Source organism: Trichechus manatus, unplaced genomic scaffold, assembly GCF_000243295.1.
Source record: "Trichechus manatus latirostris isolate Lorelei unplaced genomic scaffold, TriManLat1.0 scaffold00007, whole genome shotgun sequence".
In the NCBI taxonomy this organism is placed as follows: Eukaryota; Metazoa; Chordata; class Mammalia; order Sirenia; family Trichechidae; genus Trichechus; species Trichechus manatus.
Genome location: NW_004443943.1, coordinates 16,013,758 through 16,033,342, shown reverse-complemented (window position 1 = coordinate 16,033,342; position 19,585 = coordinate 16,013,758). Strand labels below are relative to the sequence as shown.

Below are 19,585 nucleotides of genomic sequence, written 5' to 3'. Positions count from 1 at the left end.
CTCTTTAAACTTTTCAATAAAACTCGGTGAGCCTCATAGGTTTGTAGGAGTGCGTTTGTGTGTTCTCGTTTATTTAATAGCCTTTCTATTCTTCCCTTTCTCTTTTTGGCAGGACTTATGCTTTTCTTTCTCATCTCTCTCCTCTTTACTCCTTGTAAACCTCACTGATGCTGCCCATGAGCATTTGTTCCTTTCCCATGGGGAAGAGAGAGTGGTCTCAAGGCTAAGAAAGGTTGGGAGATGGTTTGGAAACATTAGCTTTGAAAGTTATCTTGCAGGGTCCATATGAGTGAAGTTGTGAATGGAGATTAGACAGTGATTAACTCCATCTTCAGGTAGATGATAGGCTCAGCCAGGACCATGGATTCACAGATTGTCCACTCAATTCCTTCATTGTACAAATGAGACAAACAAGGCTGACAGAGACAGGCCATGTCATGCCAGTTATTGCTGGTGATTTGGTTCCAACTCATGGTGACCCCATGTGTGTCAGAGTAGAACTATGCTCCGTAGGGCTTTCAATAGCTATTTTTTTAGAAGTAGGTTACCAGGCCTTTCTTCTGAGGTGCCTCTGGGTGGACTTGAACCACCAACCTTTCAGTTAACAGCCAAGCACGTTAACCATTTGCACTACCCAAGGACTTCGGTCATGCCATAGGGGCCCCAAAACATAGACTTGGGGCCCCGTGTGATCTCTGCCACTACTCTGTAAGCTTGAGGGCACACTCATCTCTGTATACCCAGAATCTAACACAGGGTCTGCGATATAGTGAGTCTCAGTAAATGGATGTAGACTGATTAAATGTGTGAAGGGCGGTGGAAATTTTCATGTGGCTAAATGAAATTAAGCACAAGTAACATCTGGGAGAGTCTGAGGACTGAAATGGCATCAGTGTGATTTTCATGGCACCAAGAGAAAAGAGAAAAAGTGCACTAGATGTAAAGGGTGCATCTACAGGAGGGTGCCACCCTCCACTGGCCGTATGTCCCCCAAAGAGCCCTTTTTTCTCCTTTGACCAAGCAAAATGGTCAGGCCAAGCAGGTACAAGATTCTTGGGCAGGGCTGGAAAGAAAGGGACAGTAAGGGGCGTTTCTGTTGGTTGTTTTCCACCAGTAGGGGGAGAGGGCTTGCCAGTGAAAGGCTTCTCTGCCATAGATGACTTGGTTTATCTAGATTTGGCTGCTCCATGGAGATCCCATAGATGCCCATGAGAACTTGGGGGCAGTAAAGCTTCTACACACGAGACAGTAGACAGGAATGATGCAGGAGCTGTATTCCATAGATCCACCTTCTGCAGGCCTGTTTTTCTGTTTGCATCCTTTCCCAGCTTTTGTCTGGGGACTTTATTCAGTGTGTTGTTATTATTGTCAGCTCCTGTCAAGTCAGCCCCCCGACTCATGGCAACCCCATGCACAAAGGAATGAAATGCTGCCTGGTCCTGGGCCATCCCTGAATAGCTGTGCATCCAACCCTTGTGATCCATGGGGTTTTCGTTGGCTGATTTTTGGAAGTAGATCTCCAGGCCTTTCTTCCTAGTCCATCTCAGTCTGGAAGCTCCTCTGAAACCTGTTCGGCATTATACCAGTATGCAAACCTCCACTGACAGATGCACGGTGACTACACTGAGGTGTACTGGCCAGAATCGAACCCGGGTCTCCTGCATGGAAGCTGAGAATTCTATGACTGAACCACCAAACCAGAAAACCAAACCTGTTGCCACTGAGTCAATTCCAACTCATAGAGACTCTATAGGACAGCGTAGAACTGCCTCATAGGGTTTCTAAGAAGCAGCTGGTGAAGTTGAACTGCCAACTTTTGCTTAGCAGCCAGGCTCTTAACCAGTGCGCCACCAATACTCCCCTGAACCACTAAAGCCCTCTATTTAGTGTGTAGACCAGTCTAAAGGTGGAGATGTTGCATGCTGGTTCTTGCTACGGTAGGGTTACACTGCACATTTGCCTTTGTTGGTATCCTCTTGCCCTTGACATAGCTGCATAGCCTAATAACCCTGGATGTATTAACAAAGTTTCATTCTATCCTTGGCTAAGAGTACAAAGCAAGGTTGGAATCTATGCTGCCAGAAGTCCTGTGAAGCATTGGAGGGGCTCTGACTTTCTTATTTTTTACTGGCTTTTACGTATATTCTGTTGAGCAGAACACAAAGATCTCCGTAGATCTCTAGGGCAAGGAAAAAAATAGTTAATGTTCGGCCAACTTGGAACTTTTAAAAATACTGTGTTTACATGGGGGAAATGAAGAGTCACCAAATGTAGTCACAACTGAAAATGAAGAAAATAATTTTTTCCTTTGCCACAAGAGGGCACGCTTTGCTTTGCTTCCAATCTTCCCAAGCCCCTACCACTTTGCTTTTCATAGAAAGGCTTTCTCTAGTTCCTTCCTCTTGGAAAGGTAGTGAACTTAGTTGCTTATCAGCCAGTTAGTAGTTTGAGGGCTGGTTAGGGTAGCTGTGGCTGTGATCATGTCAACCTTGGATTGTCACTGATTCTTGCCTGATGAGTAATATGTGAAAAGTTTTCCCAAAGAATAGCTATCCCCCAAATGTGACTTATGAAAATAAAATTTTACTTAAATAGATAAATGAATGGTCAGTACCACAGACATGGGGGAAGGGCAGGATGGGAGGAGACTGGAGAAGTCTTTAACCCAGACTTCAATTTATTAAGGACGAAAATTTAGACTATTGACATTATCTCCAAGAAATGAAAATTATTTGGTTTGTGGGCATTAAATTATTTGTTAAAAAAGACCCTGTTGGTGCAATGTATAAGAGCAAAGCGGCTAACCAAAAGGTTGGCAGTTGGAACCCACCAGCTGCTCCGTGAGAGAAAAGACCTGATGATCTGCTCGCATAAAGATTATAGCCCAAGACACCCTGTGGGGAAGTTCTATCTGCTGTGTCCTATAGGGTCACGGGCGCTATGAGTCAAAATTGACTCGACAGCATACAACAACAACAGTTGTTAACTGTAAGTATTTAAAATACATTATATTTTTAACTCTTGGCATTTATTTATTTTTTAATACAGGTAGTCCCCAACTTAGCAAGTAATCAAGTTACAATGAATTGCCCTTAGGACCATCTGTTTTTTGTTTTTGTTTTGTACATCTTATCGTTAGTAATATGTATGTATGTATATGTGTATTAAAATATATCTGTAAATTTATGTGTAATGTTTCCAACCCCCAAAGACAAATAAAGATAGGATTTGTAAAGATACTGATAATAAAAGGCAATAATAATGAAAAATTTAATGAGGTATTCGACTTACATCAGAAGGAATGGAACCCCATCGTACGTCTGGGAGTACCTGTATATGAAAAATTTTTCAAAATGGAAGTAGGTCTGGTCTCTTGTGACCCTTGAAAGGCAGCATCAAGTAGTAATTATTCTGATTTTTAAAAAAGTTTATCAGCCATTAATTCATTCAAGAGTATTTACTGGTATTTATGTATCGTGCTAAGTGCAGATTTCAAGTTCAATTCCACACTAAGCAAGTAAAAGTCTTTTCTTTGCCAAATTGTTTTAGTTGTACTAAAAATAATGTTTTGCGTTCTACATTGTGCCTTCTGGGGTTTAAGCTTTTTCACAAGGGTTTATCTCTGTAGCAATCCCTTTGACAGGTGAGGTGAGTACTGTTTTCTCTGCTTTACAGGCAATGGTATGCTTTTTAATGGGGATTTTATATGTTATAAATGTTTTAAATAGGTTGATGAGAGTTCCAGCAATTTCAGTGGAAGCAAGACATGGATGAATCAAAAACGTAAAGAGAAAGTGCTTAAATCCAAATACACATCAATAATCTGGGTCAGTGGTGGCATCAAAGAGTCTCTCGGGGGAGCTAACATATGTCATATTCTTCATCAGCATCCTATACTGTTTTTGTCGTATATAATTAATGTTTGCTGAGTTTGTAAAGTGCCATGTAAATGCAGCTTCAATGACCCCCTTCTAATCCCAAACTCCTCCTATAGACATAATGTGGAACTGACATTGACCAGGCTCCATTCCCAGTTTGGCCATTAATCTTGACTTTTCTGAAACTGAATCTCTAAAACAAAGGATTAGATTTGATCTTTGCGATTACTCCACCCTCTATGACTTGTTCATGTTACACAACGCTACAAATGCACATCTCTGATATCCAGGAATTGTTTTGGTTTAATAAATATCAAAACAGTTTCATACAAATTTGGAAAGACAAAAAAAAAAAGTATGAAGGTCATTAAAAAGAGAGAGAGATTGCGTCTTTGGTAATTAATGGGTTTCCCAACTACTTGTTTTATTTTGGGGGGGGTACCCAAAGCCTTTTGGTGAGTTGGTACCAAATAACTTTGAGATTGTGTTAAATATATACAGTCTTAATTGTTGTACTCTCAGAAAAGTGATTTGACTCCTGGAATAGCTAGAAAAGAGGATTCCTGTCCTCCGGCCCCATCAGAAAGATCATGCCAAGATGAAAGAGGAAGTCATGATCATCTGGAGAAGTGTAGGAAAGTTTAGGAAATTGTGTGGCCAATCCCATCTGAAATCAGTGAACACCCCCCTCTGTGGAAGACCATCCCTGTAAGGTAGTAGCCTTAAACTGTATTAACTGGTGCTCAACATTTTTTTCTTAATTTCAATTTTCAACCTTGATTTAGAGCCAGTATCTTTTTAAATGATCGTCTAGTCCACAGGTATCTTTTGAACTCGTTATGAGCAAGGCATAAAGCTTAGCACTGTGGGAAAAAGTCCTAGAAGATACACCCTGTGTCCTAACAAGACCTAATCATTTAGGAAGCTATTAAATAAATTTAGTGCAAATAAAAAGTGTTTAAAGATGAAAGCTTGCCAAGTCAAAAAATGACACCACTTTAGTCAATACTAGATAGGATTTGATTTTGGGGGGCTCAAGTGATGTTGTTTTTGGTTGCCCGACATATTGTGTCTACTTTTCAGCATCCTCCATGACATAGAGTGGACAACTGATAAGTTTTTAACTGACTGGTTTCCCTGAGATGGTTGCATTTGTATGTTGGATATAACCTTCTTCCCAGGTGAGCTATGTACAGGGAAGGCAAAGAAGTCTTATTCTTCACAGTGCCTTGAGGCAGGAAGCGTGAGCCTGGACAAAGGCCGAAGCCATGGCTTCCCGGTTTTGCTGCACAGAGCTTTATTAATTGGCTTCTAGTGACTATTCTCTAGTAACCTCTTTAAAGTGTTGAAAAGCAAAGATGTCACTTTGAGGACTAAGGTGCACCTGAACCCAAGCCATGGTATTTTCATTTGCCTCATATGCATGCAGAAGCTGGACAATGAAGAAGGAAGACCGAAGAAGAATTGATGCTCTTGAATTAAGGGCATCATGCTTGTAAAGTAGAGGGTTAGTGAAAAAGAGGAAGACCCTCAATGAGACGGATTGACACAGTGGCTGCAACAATGGGCTCAAGCATAGCAACGATTGTGAGGATGGTCCAGGACTGGGCAGTGTTTTGTTCTGTTGTACATAGGGTCACTATGAGTTGAAACTGACTTGATGGCACCTAACAACAACAGTGATTATTTTAACAGGTTTAGTGGCAGAGGATGAAAACGAAGGAATAGAGTGGGCTGGTTGGGGCTGGGGGCTCAAGGGAGTCAGTCCTGACAGCTAAATCTAATAGCTAGACTCCCATTAAGGAAACCCACCAATGCCACTCACTTAAAAATCTGTGAAAGCATCAAAGGTACCCACACATGATAGCTGAAACCACAAGAAAATGACAGTGTGCTGAAACAGAATTTGACGGCTGACTTAATTTCTTTGAGGGTACATTTGAATGATACTTCATTTGTGAGCAGAATTCATCTGTAAGTCTGAGAAAGTAAGCTCTGGTGGTCCCTTTGGAGCCTTGAGGGGTCCCAGACTGAAGGAGAAAAAGCTCTTCCTCTTCTAAGATACTGCTTGAGACACACACAGTTCAAGGACAGGCCCATTTCTGCAAGGAATGAGAAAGAAGAAAGTTTCTAGGTTGCCCTAAAAGTAAAGTGGAAATAGTGTTGGGGGCAAGGGTGGTGGTGGTAGTGGAGGTTGGAGTTGGGGAGGAGCTTCGAAAGGACAGGTTGTCTAACTAGAAGAAACTCAGGAGTAGGGAGGCCAGAGGTTTGAATTGCACCTGTCTCTCTGCTACCAACTAAATATCAGAGGAGCATGAGAAAATCCATCCTTTTTCCCTTTTTGCATTGCCTGTTATGAACATTTTCTTAAGACACGAGAAGAATATGATAGCATTCTTATGGCATAATAGGGTTAAAAAAAAAAAAAAAAGATTGTTATAGGACCAAAGGCCACTGTCTGGGGGCTTTAGGGGATGAGCATCTAAGAAATATCCGTAATCCATCAGTAGTAGTGCAAGGACAAACAACAGCTGATATTACCACGTTATGAACGGCCTATTATATATGTATAATAATAGGATATGTACATATCCTATTTTATTTCTAGGTCTATATATTGGTCTATATATTTGTTGTACTTATTATTTCCTCACAATATATGGCTTTCTGTCATTCATTTCTCTTTCCACAGTATTATTTGATTTTTATTACAAGCTTCCTCAATTATTCTTTAGATGAAATGTGGAGTAAAAATTTAAAATAATATGTATCTTTTCATATGTTTACTGTGGGCCAGGCACTATGATTTTATTTCTATAAAATTACAGCAATGATAATGATCACTTCTTAGCAGGGTGGGGGACCATGCTCTTCTGAGATTAAATGAGCGTTATGAAATCACTGCATTTCATAATGAAACCAAGTTTCGTAAGTACAACACAGCCAGTAGGTAGACATTACATGGTAGCCTTATTATTATTATTATTCAATTTAATGCTCACAACAGCCTAGTGAGATGGCTACTATTATTTTTCCCATTTGGGGGCATAAAGAAAAGGAAGCTTTGCAGAGTGAAGCGCTTGTCCCAACCAGGCAGCTATAAAGTAGAGGCAACGCTAGAATTGGGAGTGGTCCCTGACTCCAAAGTTTTTGTCCAAAACCTCTGTCATTTAGGGGTCCCGTGAGTCGCGTGTCAGCCACCCAGGTCAAACGCGGAGGTAGTTTTTTCCTGCTGGTCCTGGGAGCTCCCCAGAGCTCTCGTAGTACTGACACTCTTGCGCTCAGCCCAGGCCAGACTTCGCGGGCGGAGAAACTCAGAGGACAGGAACAGCTCCACAGTCCGGCTCTCTGGGTCGGGATCGTTTTGGGGAAGGAGGTGGATGAGAGGCAAGTTGGCGCCACGAAGTCCACCGAGGAAAGAGCAGGGTAGGCGCGACATCACCTGCTCGTTCAACAACCTCTTTTCTTGGGAGGCACAAATCACTCCCTTGAGGAAGAAAGGGGACGGCTTACTGGTTTCATTGCTTCCAACTCCCATCTTGAAATGCAGCGTCTTTTTAGCTAGACCTGCGTAGGTTCTTGGGTGTTACGCCAGCATTTTGGTTGGTTTTGTTTTGTTTTTAAAGGGACGTCCAGCAGTCACGGCCCTCTCCCTTGGCCGCTGTGCGTCGGTGTCCCTGTCGCAGGTCTCGGTTCCCCAGGCGGAGCGCGAGGCACCCGCGGAGGGTTGTTCTCGCAGGTCCCCGCTGCCCGCTCCTGGTGAGGCTGCCAACCCGGCGGAAAAGCGGCTCTTGAGAGATATTGGAACTGGCCGAGGTTCCTATTCAGCCAGCCGTCGAGTGTCGTTATCCTGCCCTGACCTCCGCTGCGGGCGGCCAGGAGACCCGCGGTCCGCTCTCCGGAAGGATAGTTTGCGCTCCGTTAGGTTGCATAAATAGAAAAGATCTGATGTACAAAAGGTACATCGCTTTAAAACGTTTTAGAACATTCAGTTATCCTTGCGTCATTATGAAAACACATAAATGCAATTATATGTATGCATTTAAAATTACAAGTCATTCTGCATTGATTGCAAAGGGGGTGCTTTCTGGGGGTGATGGACATATTTATCTTGTTTAGGGTGGTGATGACAGATGAATTGAGTTGGCAAAACTTGTAAACTCCACTGAAAATCTGTGCATTGTGTTGTATGTAAATTATACATCAATTTAAAAAATCAGAAAATAATTCTGCAGGCATATGAAAAGTTACTAACTGCAATTACTTATACATGCATCTATAAAAGCCAATTGAATGCGGCTGTAGAAGTGTGTATTTATAGCAACTACGAGCAACCTTGTTGGGTTCTTTATTTATTCAAGCTCAGCGCAGTCGGAAACAGAGCAAAAACGTCGCTGACATAACTCGGGGCGGAGCCACATGCCTTAAGAATAGTCGGCCGGAGGCGAGCGGGAGCAGCGCCTGACTTAGCCTCACCATGAGCGGCTGGAACAGCTCGGAGCTCCAGGTCTTCTGCAACTCGAGCCAGCGGTTCCTGCAGCCACTCTGGGACTGCGTGAGGAACCCGGACGCCCTCACGCAGTCGCCCTTCTTTCTGGTCATCTTTGGGATAACCACCTACGTGGTCTTCTGCCTGCCCTTCGTGGTGCTGGACGTGTTGTACCCCTGGGTGCCCGCGCTGCGGCGCTACAAGATCCACCCTAACTTCTCGCCGACGGCGCGACAGCTGCTGCCGTGCTTGGGGCAGACTCTGTACCAGCACGTGCTGTTCGTGTTCCCGGTGACTCTGCTGCACTGGGCTAGTAGTCCGGACCGCCTGCTCACCGAGGCTCCGGAGCTGCTGGAGCTGGCGTGCCACGTCTTGGTCTGTCTGCTGCTCTTCGACGCCGAGTTCTTCGCGTGGCATGTGCTGCACCACAAGGTGCCCTGGCTGTACCGGACCTTCCACAAGGTGCACCACCAGAACTCGTCCTCGTTCGCTTTGGCCACGCAGTACATGAGTGTCTGGGAGCTGTTTTCCTTGGGCTTCTTTGACGCGGTAAACGTCAAGCTGCTCGGGTGCCACCCGCTTACCGTGCTAGTGTTCCATGTGATCAACATCTGGCTGTCGGTGGAGGACCACTCAGGCTATAACTTCCCCTGGTCCACTCACAGACTGGTGCCTTTCGGGTGGTACGGGGGTGTGGTGCACCACGACTTGCACCACACCCAGTTTAACTGCAACTTTGCACCTTACTTCACACACTGGGACAGACTTCTGGGAACGCTTCGACTGGCGCACGCCAAGTAACTTGCACCCCTCCCAGCTTGGTGGTGTGGCTGCAGTGGGTGCCCCTCAGACCTGCAACTGCTGTGCATTTCACGCTCGAATCAGGAGAAGCACACCTGAGCTATTGTTTTTTTAAAGCAAGTGACTTATTAACTAATGAAAACTCTTGTAGATAAAATCTGATGTATTTTTGCAAGGTGACAAAGTAATTTATAAAATGTTTGTATATCGATGCAGCAGCCGTGGTGGCTCAGTGGTTAAAAGCTCGGATGCTAACCAGAAGGTCGGCATTTCTAATCCACCAGTGCTCCTTGGAAACCCTATAGGGGCAGTTCTACTCTGTCCTAAAGGGTTATTATGAGCGGAATTGACTTAACGGCAAGGGTTTGTTTGTTTTGGTTTATATGGATGCAAATGTATTCTTGGTATTTAGCTCACTTCAGTAGCCCTAATCCCTGGATATAAATTAAACGTTCATCACCGGCATATTTAAATCATCTCTAAAAGGATTTGTTTGTTGATCAAGGAATTTCCTATGTTTGTAAGTGTCCTAGAACAAGGCTGAGACAACAGTATCTGTTAATAGATAGAGGCTCTGATTGCCGACTCTGTAAACTATGAAACATGTTCCTGCTGGACAGTGACAAAGATTATAGCAGTTTTTTCCTCCTACTTTTTCATAGAATTGTATATTTATACTGAAAGAAATGTTATTTGTGCTTTAAAAAAAAAGAACATGAACAAAACGAGTATTGGCTCCTGTTTCATTGGCATTTTGACAAAAACTAAAGAGGGAAGGGGGAGCTAGGAGGGCAGGTACTCTTCAGAGCCTAGATCAACTGGTCCATGGAAAGAGGAATATCCAGGGTTGAGTGTTTTGTTGGGGGTTTGTAGGAGAGAAGGAGGCTGGAGAAGGGATCTGCTTGTTTTGTTCTGGAGATTTCACAGAGGGAAACCCAGTAAGTATTGCTGAGGAGAACATGATTGTTCTGAATGCTTTTCAGCTGATTTCTGGGTAACAGACAACTGATAAAAATTACTTTGTAAAGTTTTACAGAGAGATTAACATTGGACAATTGTTTGATTATTTGGGGTGTGGGGATGAATAGAATTAGAGGAGTACCTTGCTTTGCAAAACTGATGTGTCAAAAGTGTGCACTAGAGTTGCTAATAGATACAGTTAGGGTTTCTGAGTAAGGCTGTCTTTTCATGAAGACTGCATCCTTAACTAATGCAAATGATCACGAAATACAGTGGCTATGCAATCTGGGAGTTTTGTATATTTAGCTTTCTTAATTAAGACATACATGCAAAATATACATCCCTTCCTCAAGAAAGGTAAGAGGTAGTGATGTAGTGGAATTTGGTCTTAGATCCCTGGTTTCTCATCTATAAAGGGAAATAGTGTCCAAGGTGTTCTCTTAGGTCACTTGTTGTGACTATAAGTATTTCTATTTCTGACCACATAACTGTCACCCCTCTTGCAGTCTGTCTGGCTGCTACCTAATTGTTTTAATTTTAACTTTTGAATGTAGTAATATTGTGTGAAGTCAGAAATCAGGACAGTTTAGACAGAAAAGGATGAAGAAAGGCAGCTTTGTATGTTGTTCTAGACTCATTATATATGTTCTAAACTGTCTTGTTTAAAGGTGAAGAATCCATCTAAATATCTGGTATCCACTGTCTGCCAAATGAGACTTCATAGACATATGTTTAAGCCCTCCAAATGTTTAGCAGCATGCCTGGCTGCTCAGCTGATTTTCTCACATTCCTTCTCCGTGTGTATGCTACCTTGGCTTCTGTGCCAAGGTCACCTCCTCATCTGTCTACAGCAGGACCATTCTGGGATTTAAAGGTTATATTGATTTATGATGTGAGAGTGAAATACATGAAAACAGGCAATGAGATGTTGGAGCTGGTTATGATCAGCATGCTGAGTGGAGGAAAAAGAGGTGTGGAATATATGGAAGGTACAGCTAGTAGTCATTTTGAGCAGCTCTAGCATCAACCAGAAACGGCCATAACCAGTTTAGACCAGCCCTGGGTGCTTTCACCTATAAACCTTACTTAACTGGTATTTCCAAAACTTCCATTCTCTGGAGACTTCCTCATAATGAAGCCAGGCACCCTTGCACCTATTATAAACAAAAGAAAGGACACGTGGCCCAATCACAATTTTGCCCCTGCTTTGAAAGGACTCACCTTTGCTTAAGTGACAACTTTCCAGGACCTAAATCTTTTTTGCCAAGTAAATTCCTCAAAGGTTCCATAAAAAAGAGATTGCTATCTTTCTCAAATTGAGGTTCTTGATAGCTCTTCTTGAGTATCAGGATTCCTGGCTGCAGCAATTTGCTTTACTCCCCAGTAAAATCTTTCCTAAAATTTTTTATAACTTGACTCCAGAATCTGTCATTTAATACTGGGCATCCAACAGCTACACAGGAAATCTTCAGCAATGACAATTTATCAAAGCTCTCCTTCATAGAATTTTTTAAAAAATGCATTATGTTGCCTTACACTATAAGGGAATTTTGGATTAGGAGCAAATTGTACATATGGACAGTATTTGTTGGGATTTAGAAAAACTTTCTCAAAATCAAATGTCTTATTTATTTTTAAGGCTTTGGAGGTTGGGAATGGAGGAGAAGAAGGGATAGGCATTTTTTCACATAGGTTGGAAGCCTAATAATGCTAATAACAATAATAACAACAACAGTAATAGTAACAATAGGGAAATAGTTCACATTTGCCTGCACTTTCACACGTTATTTCACTTGCTCCTTACAACAACACCCTTAGGGATGTAGGACAGTGTCTTAGTCATCTAGTGCTGCTGTAACAGAAATACCACAAGTGGATGGCTTTAACAAAGAGGAAGTTATTTCTTCACAGAAAATGGGCTAAAAGTCCAAAGTCAGGGCATCAGCTCCAGGGGAAGGCTTTCTTTCTCTGTCGGCCTTCTCATCCATCTCCCCCAGACTACGAGCTTCTCCTTGCAGGGACCCCAGGTCCAAAGGACACACTCTGCTCCCAGCATGGCTTTCTTGGTGGTATGAGGTCCCCAGTTCTCTGCTTGCTTCCCTTTCCTTTTATCTCCTTGTAAGATAAAAGGTGGTCCAGGCCACACTCCAGGGAAACTCCCTTTACATTGGATCAGGGATGAGACCTTAGTAAGGGTGTTACAATCCCACCCTAACCTTCTTTAACATAAAATTACAATCACAAAATGGAGTACAATCACACAGTACTGGGAATCATGGCCCAGCCAAACTGATACACACATTTTTTTTGGGGGGGACATAATTCAATCCATGACAGTTACTATTATTATTATCATCTCCATGTTATAGGTGGAGAATTCATACCTGCATAGGTTAAGTGATTTGTTTTAGGTTGTAAAAAACTGATGTTGGAACCAGTTCTCAAACTTACAATTCATATTCTCCACTAAACCTCTCTTATGATAATGTTTGTGATAATCTTCACAACTTTCAGAGAGATGCAAATCCTGCAACACCAACAAATGGCCTCTCCTTGCTGTTTCCCATCAGCAAATGCCCCCCACCCCGACACAGCAACCTTCTGGCACATTACTTTGGCACATATGTCCCTGGATTCAAGACTTCTGCCTGGGCATTGAAGAAAGCCAGGGAAGCTGGCCTTAGGCCAGTCTAGGCAGGACCTGGGCAAGCGGGAAGCAGGTTACAGATTCCATTTTCTGCATCCGTCATTGTACATCCATTAAGAGCATAAATGTCGGAGGCAGACTGCCTGAGTGAGAGTCTTGACTCTGGGACTTAAAAGCTGAGTAACTTTGGGTAAGTTTCTTAACCTCTCTGTGCCACAGCTTCCTCATTTGTAAACTATGGATACTCCTAGAACTGATTTTGTGAGGAATTTATGAGTTACTAATGGAGCTCTGGTGGCAAAGTGGTTAAGAGCTTGGCTGCTAACCAAAAGGTCAGAAGATTGAATCTACCAGCTGCTCCTTGGAAACCCACTGGGGCAGTTCTACTCTGTCCCATAGGGTCGCTATGAGTTAGAATACACTAGACAGTAATGGGTTTTGGTATATGTAAAATGCTCCTTGGAGGTCTTGCTCATACTCTTGTTTGCTGTGATTGATGGGACTTGACCCGAGCATTAACGCTGCAGTTCAGGCTGTAAACTTTTGTCCACAAATACATTTGAGTTCGTTGGTCTTAACAGAGAACCAAGTAAAGTCGAATTTTTTATCCTGCTTGTATCACAAGCTGCTTCTCTCTTGTCATCTTTTCAAGGCCAAAGTTTTGGAAAGAGACAGATGTCTGTGTATGTCTGATTCTACTTCCTCGCTTCTGAGTCATCCCACCCCCTGCCTCTTCTGAACCTTTTCTTTCCTGGTTCACCACTATCTTCCTAATTATCAAACCCAGTGATTTTTTTTTTTTCTTCTTGGTTTCCCATCTCCTGGGCAATTTTTTTTTTTTAATGTATTTGTTTTTGCTCACCAACCTCTTCTTAGAATGTGGTTCTTGCTTGACTTTGGTGAGGGGTCTCCAAACTGTTTTTCTTTCTAATTCTCCAGCTGTTTCTTCTCCCTTCAATGGCTCCTCTTTCTCCACGGCAGGGATGCAAGCTGCAAGACACTTCTTCTTATTAAAAAAAAAATCTATATTTTGTGTAATGAATGCCTCTTATTATCTCCTTATGTACCCTGTAAATCTCCTATTGCCTTGCACTGTAATACACATACACACAGACAGTATATACACACATATATGCACACACACCATGTGTCTGAGCATAGTTACACTATGTATACACATTATATATACACACTATATGTGCACTGTATATATACACACACACTATATACACACACTCAAACTGTATACATATAGGTACACATACTATTTACATATACATGTATATATATACTATATATGTATATATGTACATACACTATATATATGTATGTACACTATATATGCACATATTACAAATACACATGTTGTATATATATGCAGACACTACGTGTATGGACAAGCGTGCCATATATAAACACTATATATGTACACAAGAAGCCCTGATGACACAACGGTTAAGCACTCGGCGGCTAACTGAAAGGTAGTGGCTCTGCGAAAGAAAGACCTTGCTATCTGCTCCTGTAAAAATTACAGCCTAGAAAACCCCATGGGGGCACTTCTACTATGTTACTTGGGGTCTCTATGAGTCGGAATCAACTTGACGGCACACAACAGCAACAACACACATTATACACACACACACATATATATGTGTATATATACCTATACATACATACATATACCCACACACACTCTTCTCTCTCTCTCTTTTTCTATACACACAGACACACTTACACATTATCATTTCTGTCCTGTTTACCATTTTTTTTCCACCCCCAGTACTATGTCTACCAAAAACCAAACCAAATCTTTTGGCATTGAGTTGATTCCGACTCTTAGTGACCCTATAGTACTATGCCTAGTTGTTGATAAATACTGGTTCAGTGTTGCATGAATCCTGGACGCACTAGAAACACATTTTTGCCATTAATTATGTCTTTCTTCATCCATTGAGTCTGTTCTAGAGAAGGTCACTGTCTACCAGGAAAGAGAGTCAGGCATGCAAATGCTTCCAATCTAATGTGGTTAGTGCTGTAACAGAGGCAGGAACAAGTTGTAGGTGCTGTGGCTTGGAACCAGAAGAGTCTGGTTTTGAGCAGTCTGATTATCTGTTTTTTGGAAGTCACTGAATCACTGTGAGCATCAGTTTCCCTCTCTGTGGAATGAGTGGAGTTAGGGTAATCATAACTGACCTTGCCTACTTTCTAAGATTGCTTTAAAGATCAAATGAGATGAAGCAGTAGGATGCTGAGGGGACAAGTGAAGGCTCGCTCGGTATGCCCTGTGACAACGTGGACCTCGGGCATGTGTGAAGGGAGGAAAAAGCACTACACCTCCTGACTCCCTCCATTCCTGTCACAACTATGCTCCCTCACAGATGCCATCTATCCAGCTGCTGCCTCTCTGGCTCCACACCAGCTTCCTTTCCTTGTACTCCTCTCCTCTGAAAGCCCTGGATCTTGCTTCCTGCTACATCTCAGGAGCGTCTGGGAGTGGACTTCCACCAATGGAAGGGAGGGTAGGAGGGAGGAAGTCAGATTTAGAGGAAGCTGGCCTCAGGGCAGCCCAGCTTGCCGAAGTAGCCAGAGCACTAGTGTTATGTGCAAGAACCAGAGGCAGTGTCAGCCTCAGATCCGCCAGGAGAGGGCGCTTCCCTCCTCCGTGCCAAGGGACCGGCTCCCAGCCCAAACTGCAGTCGGCTAGATAGGAAGAATTTGGCAGCGAAGGGTTTGGAAATGAGACGCCTCTTGGAGATAGACAGTAACTGGCACTTTGAGCCCCTGTTAGGTGGAGAAAGGGAGAGTCACTCAACTTTGGTACTGGGTTTGAGCTGTCACAGAGCCAGCATTGCTGAGAGAAGACAGCTTACATGCGGACACTGCCAAATTAGGAAATACTTGGAATGCAGTTTCCTTGTTTTACAAATGAGGAAACTAAGGCTCAGAGATGGGGAAGTGACTTTCCCTTGGTCACCCGGCTGGGCTAGAAGTCAACAGCTGGGCTGCATTTTTGCAGACTCTTGGGTTCCCAGCACCACTGGGGGCTGAGTATCAGAAATGCAGTTATGGGACACTGCTTAGAAATTGTTGCAATCTATATTGTTTGTTAATCATTTGCATAAACTTAATGTAAACAGCTCTGATGTTTTGTAGCAACTGGAGTGAAGTGTTTGTTTCAAATTTTGCTAAGAGCTATTCCGCCACATATGTTTGTGGGTAATTTGGTGTGAACTTTTATTTTAGCCCTGAAAAGTTCTGTTTAAAAAATCGTTTAAGAAAGCATTCTTACAATGCAATGCAACTCAACAGTAAACAGAAAGGAAATGTTGATACATGTCATGACATGGATGAATCTCAAAATAACCATGTGTTGTAGGGGAAAAAAAATCACAAAGTTTAGAAAAGCAAAAAGAAAATTTTATTTGGCATGTATTCAAAAAGGCAAAAGTGGGTAATGGACAACCATGCTGCCACAGCCATGTCTGCCCAAGTCCAAAGAATATCACAGAACAGACAAGAATGGGAAAACGGACAAGCATGCTGCCACAGCCACATCTGCCTGTGTCCAGAGGATATTGCAGAATCATCAGTGTATATTAACATTACAAATGAGCAAAACCACTGAAAGCTTCGCCTTTTTACAGACTGGCTAGAAACTGTGATCCTACATTTTGAATTGTCTTTCTTAACAAGCTTGGAGAGTGGGGCTGGGGGCTGAGGAGGCCTGATCTTGCCCCACCACCGTCACTCTCTTGACTCAAGGAAGATATTTACAAATGTTTAAGTTGACCTAGGCATTTTGAAGGGCAAAAGAAAACCAATTTCTCTTCTACTGCTCTGGAACTGCTACTTTCAAGACAAAAATTATTCTTTTGGCTTAAATAAAACACATTTCATATAATATCCAGCTTAGATTTCTTAGAAAAGTTTCGCTTTTAAGATTGACATAGTATAAAACATAAAGATCTTACTGTACGTTTTACATAGACTAATTTATATCAAAGTTTCTCCAAGTAGCTATTAAAAATCTGAATCATAAGACAGACACAAGACACAGTTTTTTCTGGATGAAGAAAGAACTGAGGTTCTAGGACCAGCCTTACAAAAAGCACCAATTCTCAGCCATAGCCACCAAACTTAGACCCAACACTCTAGACCAGAAGCAAGCTCTTAGAACAAAAGGAGACAGAAAGACCACATAACCTCTCCAGATAATACCATGCAAAACAAGGATATGGGGATCTTAGTTTCTTAAAGTGTATATAGAAATTTTTGGTAAGATTGACTCGATTCAATGGAAAAAAAACAGGTTCTAGATAAAACTTACTGTCAGAGCCTCAGATGGAGGAATATTAGACCTTTTGACAAAACCTGAGCATCAAGTGAAATTTCTCTAAAGGAAAGAAAGGACAACACAAATGTAAGCTCATTTTCTCAGAGTGGTCATCGAAATTCCAAGTTACTTCTAGTATACTCAGTTTATAGTGTTTTTAAATGTGAACCCTTGACCAGTGTCTTGGTACATTTATCAAAGATGTTAAGCTCTAAGATTCAAGATTTTGGTTTCCTTCTTTTTGAACTTAATTCATTCTGCTGGCTAGAGACCTAGTCTCTTATTTTAAACCTTAAATAGGCTAGTTCTTCCAACTGGAAAGTACTTTAAAGTTGCCAATGATTTTAATTTTAACATTGTGATTCTTCATTGAGAAACTATATCATAAAAAAAAAGGTGCGGAACTACCACTTCTCCCTCCAAATTTCATAACACAGGTCAGGAGCTGCCACCTCCCCCTGAGAATTTGGCAAAACAGAGCACTGTTTTCCAAGTTTTCTCTGAGCCACAAAAAGGCCTGAATTTTGCGGTTTTTAGTGACTCGAAGCTCTTTGACAACAGAATTACCTCTTTAATATTTCAAACGTCCAAATCCGGACCTAAACTGCAGTTCACCTAAAGAGATACTAAATGTCACTTTTAACCAAATGATCAAGCAAAAATCTAAGAAAGATTCTCCTTAATCAAACAACTGGTTTTTCAAACAAATATGCCAAACAAAGTTTAAGAAACCATGAGAAAGAGAACTAAAAAGACTAAGCAAAGGCTCGTTTTCCGAGAGCACTTACCCTGTTGGTGTCAAAGGGACATGGAGTGGGAACACATGGGTCCAGAAGATAGGACCTCTCTTTGGTAGCTTCTGCTCCACAGTCCAGGTTTCCTCAAGGTCGACTGGATTCGTAGCTTCAGAAATCCTTGATGACTACACCATTAACTGTTGTAAGGGAAAAAACATCACAAAGTTTAGCAAAGCAAAAAGAAAATTTTGTTCGGCATATATTCAAAAAGGCGAAAGTGGGAAATGGACAACCATGCTGCCAGAGCCATGTCTGCCCAAGTCCAAAGAAATATTACAGAACAGACACAGGTGGGAAAACGTACAAGCATGTTGCCATAGCCATGCCTGCCGAGTCCAGAGGATATTACAGAATCATCACTATATATTAACATTGCAAATGGACAAAACCATTGAAAGCTTTGCCTTTTCACAGATTGGCTAGAAACTCTGATTCTACATTTTGAATTGTCTTTCTTAACTATCATTGGTACGAGTTTCAGTAATGACAGTCAGGAGGGTCTTCACCGGTCCAACAAATTTCTATTCACTAAATGCTAATAGAAAAAGATAAGAGTAGAAAGTCTTTTGTGTTCTCTTTGACTGGCTTTGTGTGAAAGTTTTCCTAAAAGATACTTTCCAAGATTAACTTAGCTATTGTCTTTATACCTCAGGGCTCAGTTGATGTGTCCTTGTGAGTCCTTGTGAGTCCTTGCAAGCCCAGCTCCAGCTGGGTCACATTCTCCATGCTCAAGGACTGGGAATAATAACTCCAATATTATTTCCTAAATCACATGTAATTGAAAAAAAAAAAAGCCAACCCCCTCCAAAAAAAAGTACACACTAGGTGGTTCCATTCATATTAAGCCCTCAAAAATGCAAACTAATCTTTCGACAGAAAGTTGATCAGTAGTTGTTTGGCAAGGAGGAATGACCAAGGGTCACAAGAAAACTGTTAGGGGTGATGGATTATGTTCACTATCTTGATTGTAGAGATAATTTCATGGGTGTATAATATGTCAAAATTTATCAAATTGTATACTTTAAATATGTGTAGTTTACTGTATGTCAATTATACTAAATAATAATAATAATAAATTAATCTAGGATCTATTGTTCTGAGTTTTAGCTTTGAAGACAATTTGCCAGGAAAAAAATATGGCAACAGACTTAATGATAATATTACACACACAAACACACACATAGTCTAAGATCCATCCTTTGCCCATCCTGACTCCAGACCTATCAGAGACAGCTTCTCAGATGGAAGAAGACATATTTGGAAGCCTGCAAAATCCAGACCCCTTTTCTCTGAGTAACTGCTCACCACCCCACCCCATAGACACAGATAGCTATGGTATACTATATGATCTTTCTATTGTGGCCACAGCTTTCTCAACCTGGATTGGAAATCTGACTATATAGGAAAATAAAGTGATTGAGATCACATTATGGGGCTACCATCTTGTGCCATGTGAATGGAGATGCAAAGAAAGTTTATACATAGAACAGAAGGGGGATGAGCAGATTTTCAGGGAGGAGAGATGAGAAGTACACAGTCTTGGAGAGCGAGTGGGAATAAAAAGGTATTATGGATAGAATTGTGTCCCTCCAAAATGTGTGTCAACTTGGCTAGGCCATGATCCCCAGTATTGTGTGATTGTCCACCATTTTGTCATCTGGTGTGATTTTTCTATGTGTT

At 41.9% G+C, this 19,585-nt stretch overlaps 1 protein-coding gene across 1 annotated transcript; it reads left to right on the top strand.

The window, feature by feature from the left end:
* Positions 1-7,708: 7,708 nt before the first annotated feature.
* Positions 7,709-9,427, top strand: CH25H (cholesterol 25-hydroxylase). The gene has a single exon (XM_004369913.2). It carries the CDS (start codon positions 8,356-8,358, stop codon positions 9,166-9,168), a length of 813 nt encoding a protein of 270 aa, XP_004369970.1. The 5' UTR covers positions 7,709-8,355; the 3' UTR covers positions 9,169-9,427.
* The last annotated feature ends 10,158 nt before the right edge of the window (positions 9,428-19,585 follow it).